At 38.3% G+C, this 20,435-nt stretch overlaps 2 protein-coding genes across 9 annotated transcripts in view; one reads left to right on the top strand and one right to left on the bottom strand.

Annotated features, from left to right (window-relative positions):
- Window positions 1-20,435, bottom strand: part of LOC134851326 (potassium voltage-gated channel subfamily H member 7-like) — a 415,470-nt gene that overhangs the window by 311,476 nt on the left and 83,559 nt on the right. The window lies entirely within an intron of this gene.
- Window positions 1-20,435, top strand: part of LOC134850911 (cingulin-like) — a 78,985-nt gene that overhangs the window by 10,712 nt on the left and 47,838 nt on the right. For 5 of the 8 annotated variants that reach the window (XM_063866708.1, XM_063866707.1, XM_063866706.1 and 2 more), the window contains exons 5-18: window positions 59-140; window positions 283-368; window positions 673-773; window positions 3,139-3,165; window positions 3,790-3,957; window positions 6,688-6,861; window positions 13,834-13,905; window positions 14,414-14,437; window positions 14,525-14,746; window positions 16,974-17,168; window positions 18,998-19,054; window positions 19,123-19,203; window positions 19,280-19,366; window positions 19,525-19,695. In XM_063866708.1, coding sequence (XP_063722778.1) covers window positions 59-140; window positions 283-368; window positions 673-773; window positions 3,139-3,165; window positions 3,790-3,957; window positions 6,688-6,861; window positions 13,834-13,905; window positions 14,414-14,437; window positions 14,525-14,746; window positions 16,974-17,168; window positions 18,998-19,054; window positions 19,123-19,203; window positions 19,280-19,366; window positions 19,525-19,695 — 1,547 coding nt within the window. Of the gene's footprint in view, window positions 1-58; window positions 141-282; window positions 369-672; window positions 774-3,138; window positions 3,166-3,789; window positions 3,958-6,687; window positions 6,862-13,833; window positions 13,906-14,413; window positions 14,438-14,524; window positions 14,747-16,562; window positions 16,617-16,973; window positions 17,169-18,997; window positions 19,055-19,122; window positions 19,204-19,279; window positions 19,367-19,524; window positions 19,696-20,435 lie in introns of all 8 variants that reach the window. The other 3 variants (XM_063866705.1, XM_063866710.1, XM_063866711.1) reach the window with 3 other exon arrangements.

The raw sequence follows: 20,435 nt of genomic DNA, 5'->3' as shown, positions 1-20,435 counted from the left end.
TGAGAAAGTTTGTCAAAAAACCAATTAAAAAATTTAAACTTTTCTCTTTTTTTTGTAGGTAGCATGGGGAAGCTGGGGGACCTGAACAAGGAGATAATTGTGGCTGTGGAAAATGCAGTGACTGCCAGAGAAAGAGCCAAGTGAGTTCCAGTCCAAGTAGAGTCTCCAGGAGACAGCAAACAGACTAAAAGTTTGACTGATTTTGAAACAGACAGAAAGTTGACCGATTTGTTGCTTATTATTATGTGTGTCAATACAATGTGGGTTGTTTGTTGAGTGAAGGGGCAACCAGAGGCTGAAGAAGCAGCTGGACAAGGCCAAGGAGGACATCCAGCAACTCACAGACAAACTAGTGGAGGTGCAGGCAGGTAGGAGGTACAACAAATACTTATGTAATCACCGAAACAAACCAAGTCAGTGTTGTTTAACTAAAGTCTCTTTTTTGAATGCTGAATCATGCAAAGTGCCGAAGAAGTTGAAAGAAAATTGATCCATGAACAGATTTCTTTAACTGCCTGCAGAGTAACATTGGAGGAACGGAGCTGAACAGATGGTTATAAATGATAACTTGGCTTGCAATAAAGAGAATAAAAGGAACTAGAAAGTGTAATCCAAAATGGAGTAGTTGAAGATGGATGAATGGGATTCTTAATTCTTTTCCTTTCTTTCCAGAGCTGGATGAGAAACTGCAGGAGATGAAGAGAGTGCAGAGACAGAATGAGGAGCTGAAGATACACGCCGAGAGGGCCAAGAAACTGGCCGAAGACCTCAAGGTAGGCACAAACAACAACAAACAACCAACACACACATCGAAACATTAGCAATAGATGCTACAAACCTAGCCTTGAAATAAGTGCCCCTTTTAGATGATACGATCCAGGTGCGAATATAAGGTTAAATATCACGTCCAGTGATATCTTCACTCCGCCCTATTGATCCTTCTGTTAACATTGTTTCACGATATCCTTTTTGGCAATTTAAATTAGTTCAAGATTCATGAAGTGAATGAAAAAAAAATAAGATTCAAAACCTTCCAAAAAACGCCCCAAAAATTGTATGAAAATTTGCTTCAAGTGAAAAGATTTATGCCGAAATAGTCTTCTTAAAGCTATATGCGACAGCTCGGATAACCAATTTGGTTGTTGTAAAAAATCACCTAAACGGTAGATGCATTCCTGATACAAGGAAAACAACAACATTATTTGTATTCTATATTACCCACATCATATGTTGGTAATTTTCATAATTATTATCATATATTGTTTTACACTCGAAATTAGAAGAATAGTCAAAAATTTCAACACGTTTTTCTCGACTCTAAGAAGCGTTTTTCGAATCACGACTGAAAGTGTTTTTCGAGTCACTCAACTTTCTCCTAAAATTATTTGCGGTAGCTGATTTTGCGTGGAAAACAAGAAAAAAGAAAAAACACGAATACAATAGCCCATCACATAATCAGTAGATAATTCAACCGAGCTGATACGTGATCCAAACTTGCCAGTCCAGATTAATGAGCGGTTAATGCGAACGCCTATAGAAGAACTGCCAGGTCAATGAGATACTTTTCAGTGCACTCTGATGACTTTGCTTATTGTTTTTTTTTTCGCATAAACTGTTCAGCGCAAATGAAGAGCTTGTTACAGTTTTAGACGATTCTCGTTGGTTGAACGTTTGGGTCTTTTCTGTTATTCGGCCCAAAAACTATTTTTTTTTTTGCTAATTGGAAAGTTTGGTCATGATGCTGGAATGTGATTGGTTGAAACTAATATCGGCGAAAAAATCTCCTTTGTTTTCAATTAAAACAGAAGCTCATCCGACATTTTGATCTTACATATACATTGTTTAGTTCCTCTATTTGCATTTTGAGCGCTGATTAGCATTTTTACACGCATAAAACTGCCGACATGAAAAATTGGCAGAAAAACGATAAAAATAAAAATTTGTACAGGCGACTCGAATTAATCTCGGGATGAAAATTGACCAGGCCTACTCTGACTTGTAAGGGCTTTGACCGAACACTGACCACCACATAGAGAGTTGACATAACTTATAGTATAAGTTCTTATTTCGGTTTATTGGTACGTCGACTTATTGCACTAGCACCGTTTGCTTTTTGTCAGTGGCGCTTGCAAAAATTGCCGATGTCGCATTTGAAGACAAAGGCTGCATTAAACTAAATCTAAGAGGAAGTGCTCTAAGCCCGGGCTGATGTCGCAGAGATTTTTAATGCTGTTTTAGGCACTGATTTGTGGTCACATATCCATTACCAGGACAGAAACATAGATAAAATTTGGAATTAGCGCAGGTTTACCTCTAAATAAGCGCAGATTTTTGGAAAAAACATTGTCACATTGAGTTATTTATGGTTCAGGGCAGAAATTCAGATAAAAATCATTGCATTTTCAGTCCCTGATCAGTGGCCACTTATCCGTGACCAGTACATTTGCATCAATGCTTGTTGATATAATGCTGAATCAGTGAGAACTATTTCTGGGACGTCAACTTGGGAGTGCATATGGTAATCGACTCACATGCTAATCGCCACGCCCTTTTGAGAAAATCCTTCTGATTTTGCAATGTTTTATAACTGATTTTAATGAGCTGAAACACATTGCTTTCGTTGGGACCAATCGGTGCTCATATCTGATTGGGTAATAATTATTAATTTTTATCATTCAATTTTGTCCCTCTTGTAAAAATTTCAACTTGATTTTTTGCTTGTGTACGCTTGCAGTTAGTAAGTTTTGCAACAGGGATGAGGAGCGAGACATCGATTATTTGATGCACTGGCAAAACGTGTAAGAGGAACGAGTTCCGCCGTTTTCGAATGGAAGAGTTATAAGCAACCACTTTATATTTTTTGAAGAAGATTGAATGTTTCTTCCTCGCTTTTCATATTCAAATTTGTAATGAGTAAATGGTGGTTCATTTAATTTGAATTAACTGATCTTTACAAGGTTTCCACCGGATACTGGGACTCCGACAGCCCAGGCGATGTCCTCAAGGTACAAGGATTGCAATAGAGACAGTTTTCTATAGTGTAGTTTACAAAAATATATAAAAACCAATAAGTTTACCAATTGCAAATTCATGCTCGACCTAAAAAGATTTCTGAATGTTACTTTCCCCTTTATTTAGGTTCTTGACAACGTGGAAGATATCAGGGTAACCATTGAGTTCCAAATTGAATTCCTTGTGTGCTTGAATCTTTTGTTGTTTACAAGGATTTTCTAGTGCCATCGCCACCAGACTCGAAATTCGAGTGTGTGCTATCAGCGATTCTCTATCTTCTGTTGATTCCTTAGCTATTGATTTTAAAAAAAGTTTGGAAGAAGGTTCAACCCAACAGTTTTTACCAAAGAATGTAGCTTTGTGTATACAATTCAAGTCTCAAAATTACGTTTTTGCATTACAAAATGCTCTAGTTTATATAAATTAATCTGGCCAAACTTTTTGCAGCATTCTATAAAGCATGATTTTAATGAATATTGTTCAATAATTTTTATTATAGATCAAATTTTTTATTGGTAGAATTAAATTAAGAACTAGTTTTACTATATAGGATTTTAAAGCTCGAGATTGTGTGTTTCTTTCCTATCATATTTATCTTGCTTATACTCTTTGGCGAACTCAAAGCCTAGTCCCCCTCTAGAAAACGGCTTGAACTAGATATAATGAATGATGAAGTGAATTCTGAATTTTTTACCCATATCCAGCAGCACATCATAGGTTCGAATCCCGAGCCTGTCCACATATACTAAGATGATTAACAAGTTGTTCTCTGGACAGGAGAAGGCGCTGGAAGTGGACATGATGAAGGAGGAGTTGAAGAGTGTGCAGGCGGAGCTGAGCCAGAAGGATGCCATCATCTCTGGCCTGCAGGAGGAGATCCAGCGACTGGAGGAGGAGAAAGACGCCATAAGGGAGGAACTGCTCAGTGTCATTTCTGTCAAACAGGTAGGCTAAAACTGCTTCTTTATTTTCAGTTCATTCTCAAACTATAGCATTCTCAAAATGAGCTTCCATAAAGCTAAAACTTCAACTTCACTCTGTTCTGCTGACTCTCTCGCATGAATTAACTAGATGCTGGATCTAAAAAAGCACTCAGTATTTGACTACAATCGTTACAAAATATCAATATTTTGTCAACATTTTCATTTTTTTTTGTTTTTTAATGTAAATTCTAAAAAAAAAATTCAATCAGATTTTTTGTGGCTCAAGTTTCTTTCAATTCGTTTGCCAAATCCAAAGCAAATTACGTTCTCTAAAAACCAACTTAAAAAAATTGAAACTAGCTCAGAAAAAAGTCAATCGTTCGCTGGTTACTTATTGGAATTTTGGGGAATAGCCGAACCTTAGAAGGAGAGCAACAATTGCAGAGATAGTAGATAGTTGGTTTTCAAAGTTAGTGAGATTAATCAGAACTGAATCAGAGAATAGTTAATTCCCATAGACAGAGAACATTCTTGCGAAGTTAAAGAGATCAGTTAAAGTACTTCAAAGAAATAGTGATCCGTAGAGGAATAGTGAGCTGAGTATTTGTGTGAAATTACTGATTATAATTGATTAGTGAGGGTTCTCTGGAGAGAGAGAATCGTTAAGTTGAATTGACTGGAAGTTGAATTGCAATTAGGCAATTGTGTTGATAAATCGCGGACCTTTTCTAATGATTAGTTTATTAGATTATATTTTTGCCACTCAGAAACCTCTGTTTGGACGTATCTTTATCTGAATTTAATCTTTTTTTTGGAAATTCTTGGGATTGTGAGTGCCAGCAAAACAGCCACAAGAGCAGTGACAAAAAGGGGCAAGCAACATACAGAAAAATTGCAACCAATTTAACCCTTTCGGAACTGTAGATTGTACTGAATCTCGGTCGCACCGCTCATCTCACTACACAAGGGACCACTCTGCCGTGTCGTTGAGAGAGAAGAAGAATGAATGTAGAGAAGCAATCGCTTACATCTACAGTTTTTTTGCTGCTAATTTTATCTTGATTTTCCATGAATCGAAACAAAATTGAGAATTTATGCAGTAACAAAAATAAATTCAAGACAAGCCGTATTCAAAATTTGCATACCTTTAAAAAATGTTGAAGCTCTCATCAAATGTACCCTTAAAAAACAAACTAGCAATATCTTGCATAGTTTATGAACGACAATGACTCTCAAAAGCTAAAAAAATATGAGATTTTACCAAAAACAAAAGAAACACCTACACTAAGCAGTGATATACGCCGCTATCAAATTGAATTTTTATGTTGGAACGTTTTGTATTCGCTCCACGCTCACATGTCAAATCTTACTTCTCTAACGCGTTTTCAGTTCAACAGTTGGCATCACCACGAATTTTGGAAAATTTAAAACTTCTTTTAACTTTTCCAGTCCAAAAATTAATATTTCAACATCTTAAACTGAAACTAATTTGCTTCAAAGTGATTGGCTTAAATAAGCAATCAAATTTCAGCACCAACCCAAAACGTTTTGCTCATGGTTTTAAGTCGAATTATAAATCAGCCGAATTGGTCAAAACAATGGATTTTTGCGGTAAATTCTTCAGTTTTTTTAAACATGAGCTGCTGTGTTTACCCAAACGAGAAAAACACACCGCAAATAACCAATCAGTGCTATCTATGTTTATTTTCTGTAACTATTCAGTGAGTATTACAAAAATGCATAATTAAGATACTTGGGCAGCATAAATTAAAGTAATGTTAACATAGAAAAAAGCGTTCTAGTTCGGCTGATGCTTATATTAGTTTCTTTTTGCTGCTGGTTAAACTTTTCAATGTACTCTCGAGCGCAATTCAAAAAACAATGGATGCAATGAAATCTGGTGTTTTTGGTGTTATTGATTCGAAAGCACTTTTTTAGAATTAAGTAAAATGAAACAAAGAAACTATCAAAAAATGGAAGAAACAAGGGGCGGATTTAAGGGAAGGGGGGGTTTGGCGGACGCTCCTCCCCCCTCAGGGATTCGACCCCCTGCCGACCAAAAAGGTCCCCCCTTTGATACTTTTTCAGAAATCCATTTTTGGCCGACCGACCCTAAAATTTTTCTAAAGGCGCCATGGGCGCCAATATATACTAACTTTGAGGGGGGGCGCGCGCCAAAAAAAACGCGATTTTTCTGTCAAAATTTTTCAAAAAGTGCCCAAAAACGGCTTTTTTTTACTGTTTTTTAAAAAATTTGCAAAATATTTTGAAAATCCGCCCCCCCTCGAGAAAATCCTAGATCCGCCCCTGGAAGAAACCCCAAAACTTTTACTCAGTACCCTCGTTTTTCGATTATTTCACGATGTGGGAAGGAAGTATGGCCCAGGATAAATTTTTCCAGCCAATTTTGACTACCTGAAAGAAAACTTGTATAATAAAAGATTAATAATAAAGCACCGTTGATTGTTAATTGAATTCTAAAAAACTAAAGAGATTTTGTGTCATTGTCGAGAATAACTAGTCAAATTTTTCGCTTTCTTTTTGTTGATTTTCAATTGGTTTTTAGACCAATTTTTATTTTGAGTCCAAATTTGTTTAAATTAAAAGTAACCTGGTTTAACTAGTTCGTGAATTTGACATTTGAAGTTGACATATTTCATTCTTCCCTATCCCCTCTCCTAAAAAGAATAACAAAATCTTTTATAAAAGAAGCTTTTTGATAATTTTAAGTTTCTTGTTGGATCCGTTTTAGGACACAATCGAAGCCCTTGAAGAGAAAGTTAGAGACATGGAGTTGGAACACGCGAGGGAGATGGACGCCCTGAAGGCAGAGCACGAGGAACAGATGGAGAGTGCGAGACTGCAGTTCGAACAGCAGATGCAGGAGGAGAGAGAACTCATGGCACAGCATAGTGCCAACCTGCAGGTATGACTACAAGCCATAGGTCCCAAGTTCGAATCCATGTCAAAATGGTTTTCAGACTCTAATTTTCCCGCTCAGACTTCAATCTTTGTATCATCAAAAAAACTTGGTTATAAATTTTTCAATTGGAAATTGACGTTGTATGACCTGATAATTCTAAATCAGGACCGTAGGTGTCCGTACATTTTTTTGCAAGGTGAATTTGATTTTAATTTTCCTTATTTTGACGGAGTTTTTTACCATAAGAAACAAAAATTGAGAGATACATTTAGAGTGAATGATTTAGCCTATAAATCCACAAGTAAGTTCAAATAAGCTAAAGAAGAGTTTTATAAATAGTTACTCCAAATAGATTAGATTTAGTTTAATCTGAATAATGTTTGTGTTTCGAAAGATTTCCGAAAATCTCCGTTTCAAAGTGAAATCTGTAAGTAGTTTTAGTCACTCGAGAGTTCCCATATTTAGTATTCACAATCTATATCAGAAACTCCAATTTGCAATAGTAAATTCCGATTTCAGTTGAATATGATAACATATTTGATCTTGCTAAGTATAGTAAGAGAGTGGATAATAGAGGTCACACCGAAGGTGACAGACACACCGTTGGCTGGAAACTGCATGTATTTAATTAGCACCAATAGAGAGACAGATGATTGACATGTGATTTGAAATGATGAAAAATTGAAACAGATATAAATGGCACTATATGACATTTCCCCTCTTGTAAAAAATTTGAAAAATTGTAAAAACTGAATGACTGAAGTTGCGCGTATGTATATAGATTGATGATGATGTTAAGTACTCAAAAGAAAAGCTAAATTTAACTATAACTGCAACTAAATTTTAAACAACATAAATACCACTGAAGGCGATAAACTATTGAGTTTTTGGTAGACCCTTATTCAGAGCAACCAGCCCTCTCCCTGGACTCTAGCAAATTTTAACAGGTTTATTGTTGACTTCCTTTTTGATTTTTTTCATTTTTTCTACTTCTTACCCTCAGCCATTTTCTTTGAGATGTTGTCGATCATGACCCCCCCCCCCCCAATTTTGTACGGCCGTTTGCTTCCGCCCGCTCTTTCGCGATGTAGTAGTTTCGCCGCTATCATTCGAATACTGACTTTTATACGACACAAATCGCTGTCTCGTTCCACGTTTTTTCGTCGTTTCGGTCTCGCTTTTCTTCGTTTCCCCCGGATTAGTTTTTTCACTGTTCGCCTCTGCCATGTCCCTCGGTACTGACTTCGCTAAATCCGTCGGCAATATCGTTGTTGACGCTGATGGTCGTGCATTATCCTGATGCATGTCAATTTCCGCCCCTTGCGTGGTGGCCGATGCCACTGGTGCCGCTTGCTCCCCTCCAGAACCGGCAAAAATGCATGACTGCTGTTTCCTCTTTTGTTGATGGACAGTGGAACTTTCTCGCTGTCGTTCTCGCTTTCTGATTCACTAATCGGATAGAATCTGCGGCTTGTCGTTTGCTTTTTTTAAAGTTCTTGGCGTGGTAGATTTCGTTGCTCCCGTTTTGCTCTTCTTTTTCGAAATTTCATTTTTTTTTCATGATTTGAGGCGTAGGTGGCTGAGGAAGTTTTTCAGGGACTTTCTTGGATGGTTTTTTTGACGATGCAACCGCTAATTTCCTAAGAACAACGCCATTGTCTAGAGTAATTGTGTGATTGCTTGTAGTTTTTACCTTAGCATTAATTTTTCTATACCTTTGGAGATTCCGATCTCCCATGCGCTGGTACAATTGGCCTGACGGCCCTGGTCTTGAATCCAATGTGTTCGACCAATCCAAATGCTGAAATGAAGGTTTTTGTGAGGTTTCTTAGAACAGTATTTGCTTCTCTGCATGGTGCGCTTCAAACGGTGTTGGTTTAGCCGTAGCGTTTATAGAAAACCTAAGCGCCCCAAGTGCTCGTTCCAACATTTTTCCCAACGCCTCCGGATTTTCTTCTTTCGCGTACGTAAGAATTGAGTTCTTTAAAGTTCCTATTAATCTCTCCACGCATCCCGTAGCGCGATTGTTATTCACAAGCGATTCTACTATTTCGATTCCTTCCGTGTTACAAAATCGTTTAACTTCGTTAGACGTGAAGTTTGTTCCCTGATCTATGTGATTAATTCGGGGCACACCGTTGGTTACATTATATGTTCTCAAAAGTTTAAGAATTTTCTTAGGTTTTTCATTTGCAAATACCATAGCCGATGAACAGAGAGAGAAACGGTCCATTGCTACAATACCGTTTTTTCTTGACTCGTTTAGATAATTAAAGGGACCCCAAAAACCAAATTGTACGGCTTCTTTAGGTTCCTTAGGTTCTACAACTTGTCCCATATCCTGTTTTGATATTAGGTTTTTGAGGTTCTTACCCGACTCTGTACATTCCGTACAGTTCTCCGCCTTAGAAGCTATGGAACGGTAGATATACGGGTACCAAATATCCTTGGCGGCCTGGAACATGTTTGATTTTCCATGATGCTAATAATCTATACGGTTGTTAATGGCTGTAGTTAGAGAGTTCGGAATCACAAGTTTGTCGTCCATCCACACAACGTTCTCTCGTACACAGATACCGTTTATGAATTGCGCATAGTAACGGTTCATAGCATAAGTTTTGGCATGAATGTTTGGGTCCCTTTCTCTTATCATCTCTTTTATAGCACTTAGTTGAGGATCGGATTGGTAATCGCTGTTGTTGATATTGGTATTTCTTTTATTTCGTCACTACGAATGTGTAAGCAATGGTGTCTTTTTCAAAATCGCTCTAGTTTCCGAAAATTTCTATCCATGGTTTTTCAATAAGATGATTGATTTTTGACAACTTGATTTGAAATTCATAATAGCCCCGACGAAACTTTCATCCAATTTAATTGACCGGCGGAGTATTCCACGTGCTTGTTTTTTATTGGCTTATTCATTCTCGCATGACACGACGCGAATTGTGTGACGAAAACTTGCATAACTCATGCGATTTAGTTAGTTGCTTTTGATGGGCGAGAAATACCGGTTCCGCGGCGGAATTGTTCTGATCATATCCCAAGGCGCTACGTATTGATCTAATTTTAGCCACGGTGAACATACTATCACACGCGCTAACCGGCACCGCGGCGCCATTTGGATTACGAGATAAGTAATCTGCCAAACCAATTTTCGCCCCTGTCTTATGCTCTACTTCGAAGTTAAAGGGAACCAAACGATCTAACCATCTTGTAAGGCGGCTGAGTATCGTCTTATTTTTCTTATTATTTCCGTTTAAAAGGATACTAAAGCTTTATGACCAGTGATTAGGTAGAACTTTCTGCCCAACACATTGTTTCGAAAATAATCGGCCCCCATACCACCATAGCAAACGAAATGGGCCTCTACCCTTCGGGGCCTAACTTTTCCAGCACCGCCCCCAATCTATGGTGGCTTGCGTCGCGAACAATGCAAATGTCACGATGCACATCAAATTGCCGTAGCTTGACAATGTTTGCCATTTGCAGTTTCAAATTTTCAAATGCCGTCTGGCACTCCTTTGACCATATAATTTCATTTTTCCGACTAAGTAAAGGACGTAGTGGAGCGGATGTTTCGGCTAGCGCTGGTAGACAGTTATGTAAACTATGGATGGAGCCCATAAAAGACTTGGGTGTGACAACGTCCGTGGCGGTTTCAAGCTTTCTATCGGTTCGGTTTTCTGCACCAACGGTGTAATTCCCATCGATATAAATTTGTGCCTCAGCCACTCGCAGTCTTTTTGTGCAAACGTGCACTTTGATAATTTTAGCGACATGTTTTCCTTATCTAGTTTGCGCAAAATTTTCTGAACAGTGGAGATATGATCGATTTCCGACCCTTTAGTTACCACTAGAAGGTCATCGATGAACGCGTGGGCCTGAGAAAGCTCGGAAAAAATACTATCCATTGTTCATTGAAATTCCGCCGGCATCGTTGTAAGGCCGTAAAAACCTGTTTCAAAACGGTACGTGCCGGTCGATTTTCACCCAATAAGTGAAGAGTTACACTGGACGCTCGTATCCGCACTTAGAGGAAGTTGCCCATACGCGTACGTCAAATCCTTTGTTGAAAAGAAAATCTCCCCCGGTTTGTCCGACAGTATCCATTAGCTCTTCAATATTCGGCATTTAGTACTTGTTTTTATGAACTTGTTTGTTCAATTCTCTAGATTCCAATGCTAATTTAACTGACCCATCCTTCTTTACTGTAATAACGATTGGCGAAACGAGGTATTTATCCAAACATTCATTCAATTTTTCAATATGTCCCTGTTCCAACAATTTCGTAATTTCTTTACCTATCTTTTCTTGTAATGTTTTCGAAACCGCCGTCCTTTTGTTGCACTGTGTTTAGTTTTTCAAAAAATTTTGCCTGTACTTTGTAGGTCTTAACTTTTCCTGCTCTGTTAAAAAGTTTCCCAAATTGTTTACTGAAATATTCCTGCCACGGGGTCAATTGTGGTCCCACATCGTCCGCCGCATCTTGATCAATCGCCATCACCGTGCCTTCAGGCCGTTGTTGGATGAGTTTCAGCCCCAGTTTTTCCATTAAGTCTCGTCCAATTATCGATGGTCTGTTTCCTCCTATTACTCGTATCCTTGCCGTTGTGTTCCATCTATTTGGTTCCAGTTGTACTGTCATGGCTCCAAGCAACTTCAGTGGGTTGTTACCATAGTCGCGGTACTCCGTGTCCTCTGGTGTCAACTTCTACAATTTAACGTTTGGTGCACTCAAGGTACTTTTTAGTTCTCCCACCGTAAAAATTGAAATAGGCGATCCGCTGTCTATCCACACTCGCGTAGTTTTCTGTTAATCTTTACTGATAACTGCGATCCCGCCACTTTGAGCTCGGTAGCCTTTTTGGATCGAATTTACGTAGTCGCCCGAACTGTCTGAGTCCCAGGAGTGCAATTGAGCAGGCACATTGGACCAGTCTTGATCCACCCAGCCCACCGAATTTCCTAGCTCCAGTGGACCATCCTCCGCGTTGTCGGTGTAGTCCAAAAGTTCCCCGTCTTCTTCTTGGATCATATGTACTCCCCCTCTTCCCCTACTGAGTGTATTTTTGCTTCGGCAAGCCCTTTCAAAGTGTCCAATTTTTCTGCAGTGACTACTTATAACATTCTTCGCTGGGCATTTACTCATATGCTCTGGCGTAAATACGGGTTGATCGCAATTGTAGCATTTCCTTGTTTGATTGAATCGCCCTCCTCTCGCAAATCCGCGTCCACAATGTGATCCTCTTCCTCGTTGCCGTGGGTTTCTGTTTCCGCCTCGGATAATTCCGACCGGTTCCTGCTTGATCTTTAGACTACCTCCCGATGGTGTTGACGATGTTCCTCCTCCGGTGTTTGTAGAGACATAAGACTTTGCATTTAAATTGCCTCTCTCGTAGGATAAAACTATTTTGTACACTTCTTCCGGCGTCTTCGTTGATCGACAACGTTCATACTGTGCTTCCCGATTGTTCATATTAACAATGAAAACATCCCGCAAATTCCGATCTTCCAATGTGCCAAAGTTGCACCTCGATGCCAATCCGCTGAGAACTGAGTGAAATTGCTCAAGTGACTCGTTGATTTGTTGTTTTCGTGATAATAGCTGGAAAATCTCATAAATTGTATTTCTTTCCTTTTTATATTCTGCCTGCAATGCGTCTACTACCCTCGGATAGCGTATTGCCCCAAGGTCCATATGTGGCCGTCATTCATGGAATTCCTCCTGCCCTTTCACCCCCAGGCGCAGGTATAGGTTTGAGATTGACGTTCGCTCGCAGGTCATTCTGTTCTTGCCATCCACTTCCTCTGCCAATGCTGCCATCTGAGCCTCTGTAAGTGATCCATCAAAGTAAAAGTTCTTAGGGTTAATTTCGTGTTTGGCCACCAATCCCCATTGAAAGCGTGTGTGCCAAAATTCCCACAGCAATGGCGGCTCACCGCATTTCGTGGGCCAGAATCCAGTTATTCCCAATGGGTTCTTCCCCCACTTGGGCCTGTTGGCTGCGGCATGTGGAAACTCCGATTTGCAATAGTAAAATCCGATTTCAGTTGAATATGATAACTAACTTGATCTCGCAAAGTATAGTAAGAGAGTGGATAATAGAGGTCACACCGAAGGTGACAGACACACTGTTGGCTGGTACCCGCAGGTAATTAATTAGCACCAATAGAGTGACAGATGATTGAAATGTGAATTGAAATGATGACGAATTGAAACAGATGTAAATAGCACTATATGACAGCAAGGTGAATTTGATTTTAATTTTCCTTATTTTGACGGAGTTTTTTACCATAAGAAACAAAAATTGAGAGATACATTTAGAGTGAATGATTTAGCCTATAAATCCACAAGTAAGTTCAAATAAGCTAAAGAAGAGTTTTATAAATAGTTACTCCAAATAGATTAGATTGAGTTTAATCTGAATAATGTTTGTGTTTCGAAAGATTTCCGAAAATCTCCGTTTCAAAGTGAAATCTGTAAGTAGTTTTAGTCACTCGAGAGTTCCCATATTTAGTATTCACAATCTATATCAGAAAATAAAACATTCAAAATCACTTATTCACTTAGCTCCCAATTGTTAGGCAAATTTTTATATGATTGTCAAATTGCAGTAAGGAAATCTTCCTTTTGCTCATGATAGTTTCCAAGACAATTTTTAGCAGAAAAATCGAATTTTTATAGGTTGAGAAATGAAACTGACCCGAAATTTTGCACAAGGTTGTAAATTTTTTCTCAAAGTTTTATTATTCCCTGCATCCGAAAGCACTAGCTTAAAAGAATTGCGGGGTAAAACGGTTTACGACCATAAGCTACCATGAACCTGATGCAGGGCGCGCAAAGACCACGTTGGGAGTCGAACCAACAATCTCTTGATTGAGAGTCATTTAAATACTAGCCACTTCATCTTAGCTTCACCTTGAATTAAACATTCCCTGGATGGAACATGAGCCAATAATTAGTTTTGCTTTCAGTCGGAGCTGGATGAGACGAAGAGCCAGTTCGAACAACTTCAGGCCGAAGCGAAGACGATGAGTGAAGAACTCGTGAGTTCATATTTGCAATTTACTCTGCATAATTTACTCTGCTTAGATTGAGTTGACATTGAAAACAACGAATTCGTATCTCACAAATACTTAGTTGTAAGATAAAAACTGTATCTGGCAAAATCTGAATTGTACCGTAACGACTTTTTGTGGGTTCAATAAGTTATTTCTTTTTGAGTAAAATGGAATAATTTTTTGATCTAAAACTTGACAGGCGTTGGTTCGAAATCCCAAATACCAGGTAGGCCGCCTATATGCAGCTCATTGTTGCACTAGACTCCGTTATCATCTTCAGTTAGAATATTAGAACATGTGTTTAAGCCATGTCTGTCACATGACAAAGTATCCATTTTATTCCCGTACCATAAATCCCATAAAGTGATCATATCTCCTGCAGTTATGAAATAGACTTGAGCATTTAGAGACTTGAGATACTTAAGTTGTATTTAAGTTTTTAACTTGCATCAGTTTCTGCGTTCCACTTTACTCAAACATTGCTTTGTTTCAGGACCTTTTGAAGAACAAAAAAGTGGTAAGTTTTGCTTCTCAAATTATCTTGTTTCAAAATCATTTTCTTCTCTTTTTAATCTGATCCTTTTTCAATTTCTGTTTTTAAAAGCAGTTCAATTTAAACTCTGAGGAGGAAAAAATAAATCAGGAGGCGACAAATTTTCCTAAAAAGGAGGTTTCTTTTGTTGCGAAGAAACTATTCGTGACTAAAGGAATCCAGTGCAGCATTCAGAGACCTAACCGAAATGCGCTCACGCAAACTCTAAATAACAGCAAAAGCGCCGTCAATGTAGCAGCTATGACACAAAAGCTGGTCGAAATTGAGATCCAGGTTATTTTAGCTAGGAAAGAAAACTAGAATAGATGTTGGATAGCTTCGAATCAAACTTTTCCTTTAGCGTCTTCTTCTTAGCAAAGTAGAAAAATCAGTGCACATTGGAGCTTTCAATTGTTCAAAATGCTAACTAGCTGGCTTGAAGTTTCTGTGCAGGCAAACTTTTGAAAGAAAACAGGCAAGAAAAAAACTTTTTAGGGCTCTTTTCGGAAAGTTTTGACTAAAAACCGCGTTTTTTTTGGCGCGCACTCCTTTCCAAAAGTAGTGTATATTGGCGCCAAAGGCGCCTTTAGAAAAAATTTAAGGTCGGTCAGTCAAAACTTTATTTCTTAAAAAGTACCAAAGAGGGAACCTTTGGTTGACAGGGGGTCGAATCCTTAAATGGAGTCCGCCCCCGCGCCGCCCACCCCCTTCCTAAATCCGCTCCTAAGACTAACACAATCGACCTTTGATATTTCCAGAGTTTGCGGCCAAAGCTCAGTGTTTCAAGACTTTGCAAATCGAGAAAATTTGTCCGCGTACCGGCGCGACTCAGGAAAAGATCGTAGAAAAGTGCAGCCGAAGAAAAGTTAACCGCGACCGGCTCGACTATCCCCACCGTTGCACATTTTTTGCTAACAAATTAAACATTTTCTGTAACTTATTCAATTCAATTTAGCCAATTTAATTCAATCAAATGATATTATACGATTCAGCTTTATATTAAACTACCCGCACTCAGTAAAAAGAGAAAAAAATAGAATATAATGGATTTGTATTGTCGGTCTCCATAAAGTTCAAAAAAAGAGATTATAATCGATTAAAAATGGATTATAAGGTTACTATTTTTCGAAACAAAAAACCCATTATAATCAATTAAAATCGATTATTTTTTGAAAAAATTATTTCTGAAATTGTATTGAATTATAATCCAATATTAATTATTCAATTTTGCTATATGATTAAGCAAAACATGTTTCAAAATACCAAAAATTTCAAAAGACTGAATCTTACATCGTGTTATTTTTCTGAAACTTCAAGCTCAGTAATTGTAATATGATGTTCTCAAAATTAGTCACCTTTATCTCCGCGATTATCAGTTCTCGTACTTTTTCTCGCATCCGCCTTCATTTTTCGAAAACACTTAATTAATGCGGAATCTATTCACAAATGCCCGACAACTTACTACAATCGCCAATCGCTCAATGCGGATTCCACGACTTTAGTAATGTGCCGAAAAAATTGAAGTTGCAATTATTGTTTTGTGGCTTCTGCAACAATTTGGTAAGTGGAATCCAGTTAAATTTTGGAACATGTTTAAAAGCTTGTCTATGGATTCCGGGTTCCTACCAGAAGCTAACCCCGCGTATCCAGAATACGTGACAGAACATGTGACTGATAATGTCGTGACTAATTTTCAGATCATCGCGTCGAAAATTTATTTATTTTTTTTGTCCGCGTCTTTAAAAACCTGTCCAGACTTTCAATTTTTGGTCTCGGAATTAACATCAGCGCAACCTTGAACGTCTATAAATAAGTCGCGGTAATCGAATTGGATATGTATTTTGAGGTTACGGAGCAGTATTTGGACAACCGCGTATTCAGACTCGTCAGTATTTAGACAAATACTGTTTCAACCAATCAGAATCGAGACAAGGAAGAAACGAATATTTAATAATTATTTATTTCGTAAATTTGCTTTATCATCTCGACTCTGATTAGTTAATATGGTAATTGTCTGTTTACTGACGAGTATGAATACACGGTTGTCTGAATACAGACCGCACTCCGTATTTGGAGTATATGAGAGCATTAATGTGGTCTATTTGTTCAGTTCACTGAGGATGAGATAGGTCCTCCATTTGACATTAGAGACGAGGAGTCTTGGGTTAGTCTCTCCTGCCTGCTGCCATGTCTGTTCACGCTCTTTCCTCTTCCGTGCACGCGTGAACACTAATTGATTGCTTCCGTGTGTTTCTTCACCTTCGAAAACTGTTTTTCATGTTTAAGAATACGTGTGTACACATTTGGATCAGAGACCTGGCATCTTTTCTGAACAATAATATTCTATTTATTTTGTGCTTCCATTACGAATAGTGTCTTTGCTTCAAATGATTCGTCATCTTCATTGACAATTTTGATATTGTATCTCTTTTGATCTGACTCTGACAAGCATCTTTTTCTTTTTTCATCTGTCAGTTTAATCAGTTCTAACACAATTGTTTGTTTTTCCCAACTAATGAAGGAAGGTGGTGGACGATTCTCGACCGAGACAGCCAGTGGCAACATTTTGTTCACGCCTCGGAAGCCTCGCATGCTATCCATTCCAGGAACTGTGCGAGAGAGCAGCTCCAAGAATGTTCTAGAAAGAAGGGCCTCAGTGACCATAGGAGAGGAGCCTGAGGATGAGGAAATGGAAGATATCCAATTGGCAGCGGCCGTGAGTTTCTTCCGCTATCTTCCCGAATTCCCTTTCTTTTACTTTCCTTGTACTTTATTAGTACGCTGGCTAATTTTTCAGTCCATCAGATCCAACTCGCATTGCGATATTTTGCAAATTTTGCAATATAAAATTTTTATTTACAAAATTGGCTTTTTTCCTCACCCGATGCGAATTTTTATAACTTCAATTTTTTCACATTGTCCGATTGTTATGAAAATTGAAACGCGCATTAATTAGGCCATGACGAATATTTTTAGTTTTATTGTTTAACTCACTAATTATACCATAAAATTGATGCTCGTGCGCGGTTGGGGGGGGGGGGGGTTTAAACAAGCCAACATTTCAAATCCTAAGTGTTTTCTGGGAGATGTTTTTTGATAATCTGAAACTTTTAATAAGGTATCTGCTTTGAGAATTCGGGGAGCCGCAATTGGTAAAAAGGAACTGAAAAGTTGAAAAGTATATATTTCAAGTTTTTTCAAGGCTGGTAACGTGTAAAAGCTTATTTTCTCTCCATGCAGTCGGTTGAAATATATGTTTTTTTTTTCGTTGGTTGCAGCTGAGGTCTAAAACTTTAAATTGTCACTAAACTCTCGATAACATGTAATTATGAAGTATGCGGAGCAGAAGCGGATCTAGGATTTTCTCAAGGGGGGGGGGGGGGGGGGTGGCGGATTTTCAAAAATTTTGGCGATTTTTTTTTAGGTCGACCAAATTGATTTTCCGAGCTGTGCCAAAGCAGTAAAAAAAACGCTGTTTTTGCCAAATTTTCAGCGCCGCAGGCAAATTTAAAAAAAAAACAGGTAAAAAAAGCCGTTTTTGGGCACTTTTTGGAACATTTTGACAAAAAATCGCGTTTTTTGGCGCGCGCTCCCTTTTAAAGATAGTATTTCTTGGCCTTCAGAAAAATTTTTGGGTCCTTTGGTTCGGCAGGGGGTCGAATCCCTGAGAGGGGGCGTCGGCCCCCACACCCCCCCCCCCCCCCAAATCCACCCCTGATTAAAAAAAGCACTTTGAATTGTTATAAACCGAAGAAGCAGGTGCGGATCTAGGATTTTCTCGAAGGAGGGAAGGAATTTTCAAAATTTTGGGTCGGCAGGGGGTCGAGTCCCTGAGAAGGGTGTCGGCCCCCCACTTCACCGCATAAGCTGGTACTAATAATCACTAAGCTTTTGACTAATTACTTTTCTTAGTATAAATCTAAACCCAACTTACAACACGTTCGGAACTTTATGAATTGATTTGTCGAAAAATGCATTTTGGCTGCCTTCAAAATATATAAAAAAACTCGGAGACGTATTACGAAAAATTTTCATTTTTTTTGGAATTTTTTTGTCCAAAACGAAAACACTGAAACTAGAATCTGAAAAACATTACATGGATTAGATTCAGGGGCGAATCTAGGATTCTCTTGAGATGGTGCGGGTTTTAAAATTTCTTTTGAAACTTTTGGCGACTTTTTTTTTAGGTCAACCAAATTAGTTTTCCGAGCACTCCCTGAACACTATAAAGATGCCATTCTGACCTAACTTGCTCTTGGGAGAGGTTGTTCTCTTGGTCCACCAATTGAGCAATTCGTGTTTTTTGTTTTCTTATACATATTTTTTATACACGAAACTACAAAATTATGGCTAATGTTTTAAAAACAGCAAATCTGTCTGAAAAAATATACGAACGAATAAAAAAGTGCAGTACGTCGTTTTGATTCTTGGCGTTTCAAAAAATCAATTATACCCAAGAGTTAAAGTATGAACATAATTGAAACAGTTTCAGCTGTAAAAGTCTACAGAAGTTGAAACAAGTTGAATGTTGTGTTCGAATTCCAGGAAGAAAGAGCCAAGAAGTTGGATAAGGTGGCCAGCAATCTAGATGCTCGAATGCAGGTAATTGTCCCTTATCAAACTAAACAGTGCTCAAACTAATCACAAAGTGAGTTTCTCCTTCAATTTAGGACATTGCCGCAGAGTTCTCCTATGAACAATTTGCAAGTTCGAGAAGAAAAATCAGTTCTTCGGACGAAAACGTTCAAAAGGTAATAGATTACAGATTTTTCAATAGGAAGCAAAAATACCAGTGAGACTTATTTGGAAAATTCATTTTCTTTGCAGAACTTCTCCCAGATGGTGGAAGATTTTGATCACAAACCCCTGGATGAAAGCTTCACTTCTAAGGGCAAATCAACACCTAGAAGGAAGGTAACCATTGTTTTATTGTCTGTATAAATTTCATGAGGTGGTTTCAGGCAAGAGTAAAAGTACTCATTTTATTTATGATATTGTTTTTGCTGTTTATACTAAATGTGTTTTGTTTTTCAATTTCTTAAAGATGCAATAAAAAGCATGAATTGTTTCAGGGAATCGTGAAAAAGAAGTCGGGATTGGCTGCTGTTGATAAAAATAACAAGCGAGTGTTCCAACTGACTACGAAAGAGAACTCTACTTTGGACCCCCCACTGGAGGAGGAGCCAATGAAAGAAGCTGAAAAACCAGATGAGGAGGGAAAAGATAGAAACATATCAGAACCAGTCAGTTGTTTTGAATGAGATAATCAAAAGGGGGATTCCTCAAAGTAGAGAGGGGGGGGGGGGGGAGATGTTTACTGTCTGTTACCACCTTTTTTTTGGATTTGATCTACTGATCTGGCATATTTGGCAAGTGTAGTTTTTTCTAGCTTTGGCCAGTGTTGGACACGAATGAAGAGAGCCAAAAACATTTTATTAATCTTATTAAGAGGTTTTTGTTCGCTACAATTGCATTTCCGTTTCCATTTGTGAAGTACTGGCGGCTTGACTAATTGTGACCCTGCACCTAATGACAAAAATTGAATTATATCCCGGCTAGTCTCTTGTTTCGATTTTGAAAAGCGAGCAAGTGCAGTTTTGAGACTGATTTTCCACGGTCGAAAAGTAATTCTAAGTCGAGCACAAAGTCGAAACATACCCGTCGAAATTCGAAGCATAGATCAAAAAAGTCAACACATACCCGATTTTGAGCAAGAAAATCGAAACATAGGTTGAGAAAGTCGAAACGTAGTTGGAGAAAGTCGAAACATACCCAAATATTTCGACGTTTAACCTGTATCTCAAATCCCATGCTTCAGTAATTTTCAATAAAACAAACTAAATAGGGGAGACCTTAAATGAAAATCCACTTTCCACCAGGTTTTGTCCATTTTAAAAAACATTGGACAAATTTTGAAAAACCAAAAAGCCAACATCACTTTTGAGCTCATATGCATAATTATGTAAGATTTTACGGTTGAACA

Source organism: Symsagittifera roscoffensis, chromosome 7, assembly GCF_963678635.1.
Source record: "Symsagittifera roscoffensis chromosome 7, txSymRosc1.1, whole genome shotgun sequence".
NCBI classification, from domain to species: domain Eukaryota; kingdom Metazoa; phylum Xenacoelomorpha; order Acoela; family Convolutidae; genus Symsagittifera; species Symsagittifera roscoffensis.
Note: the sequence above shows the minus strand (reverse complement) of the source record. Positions and strands in the feature narration are given on the sequence as shown.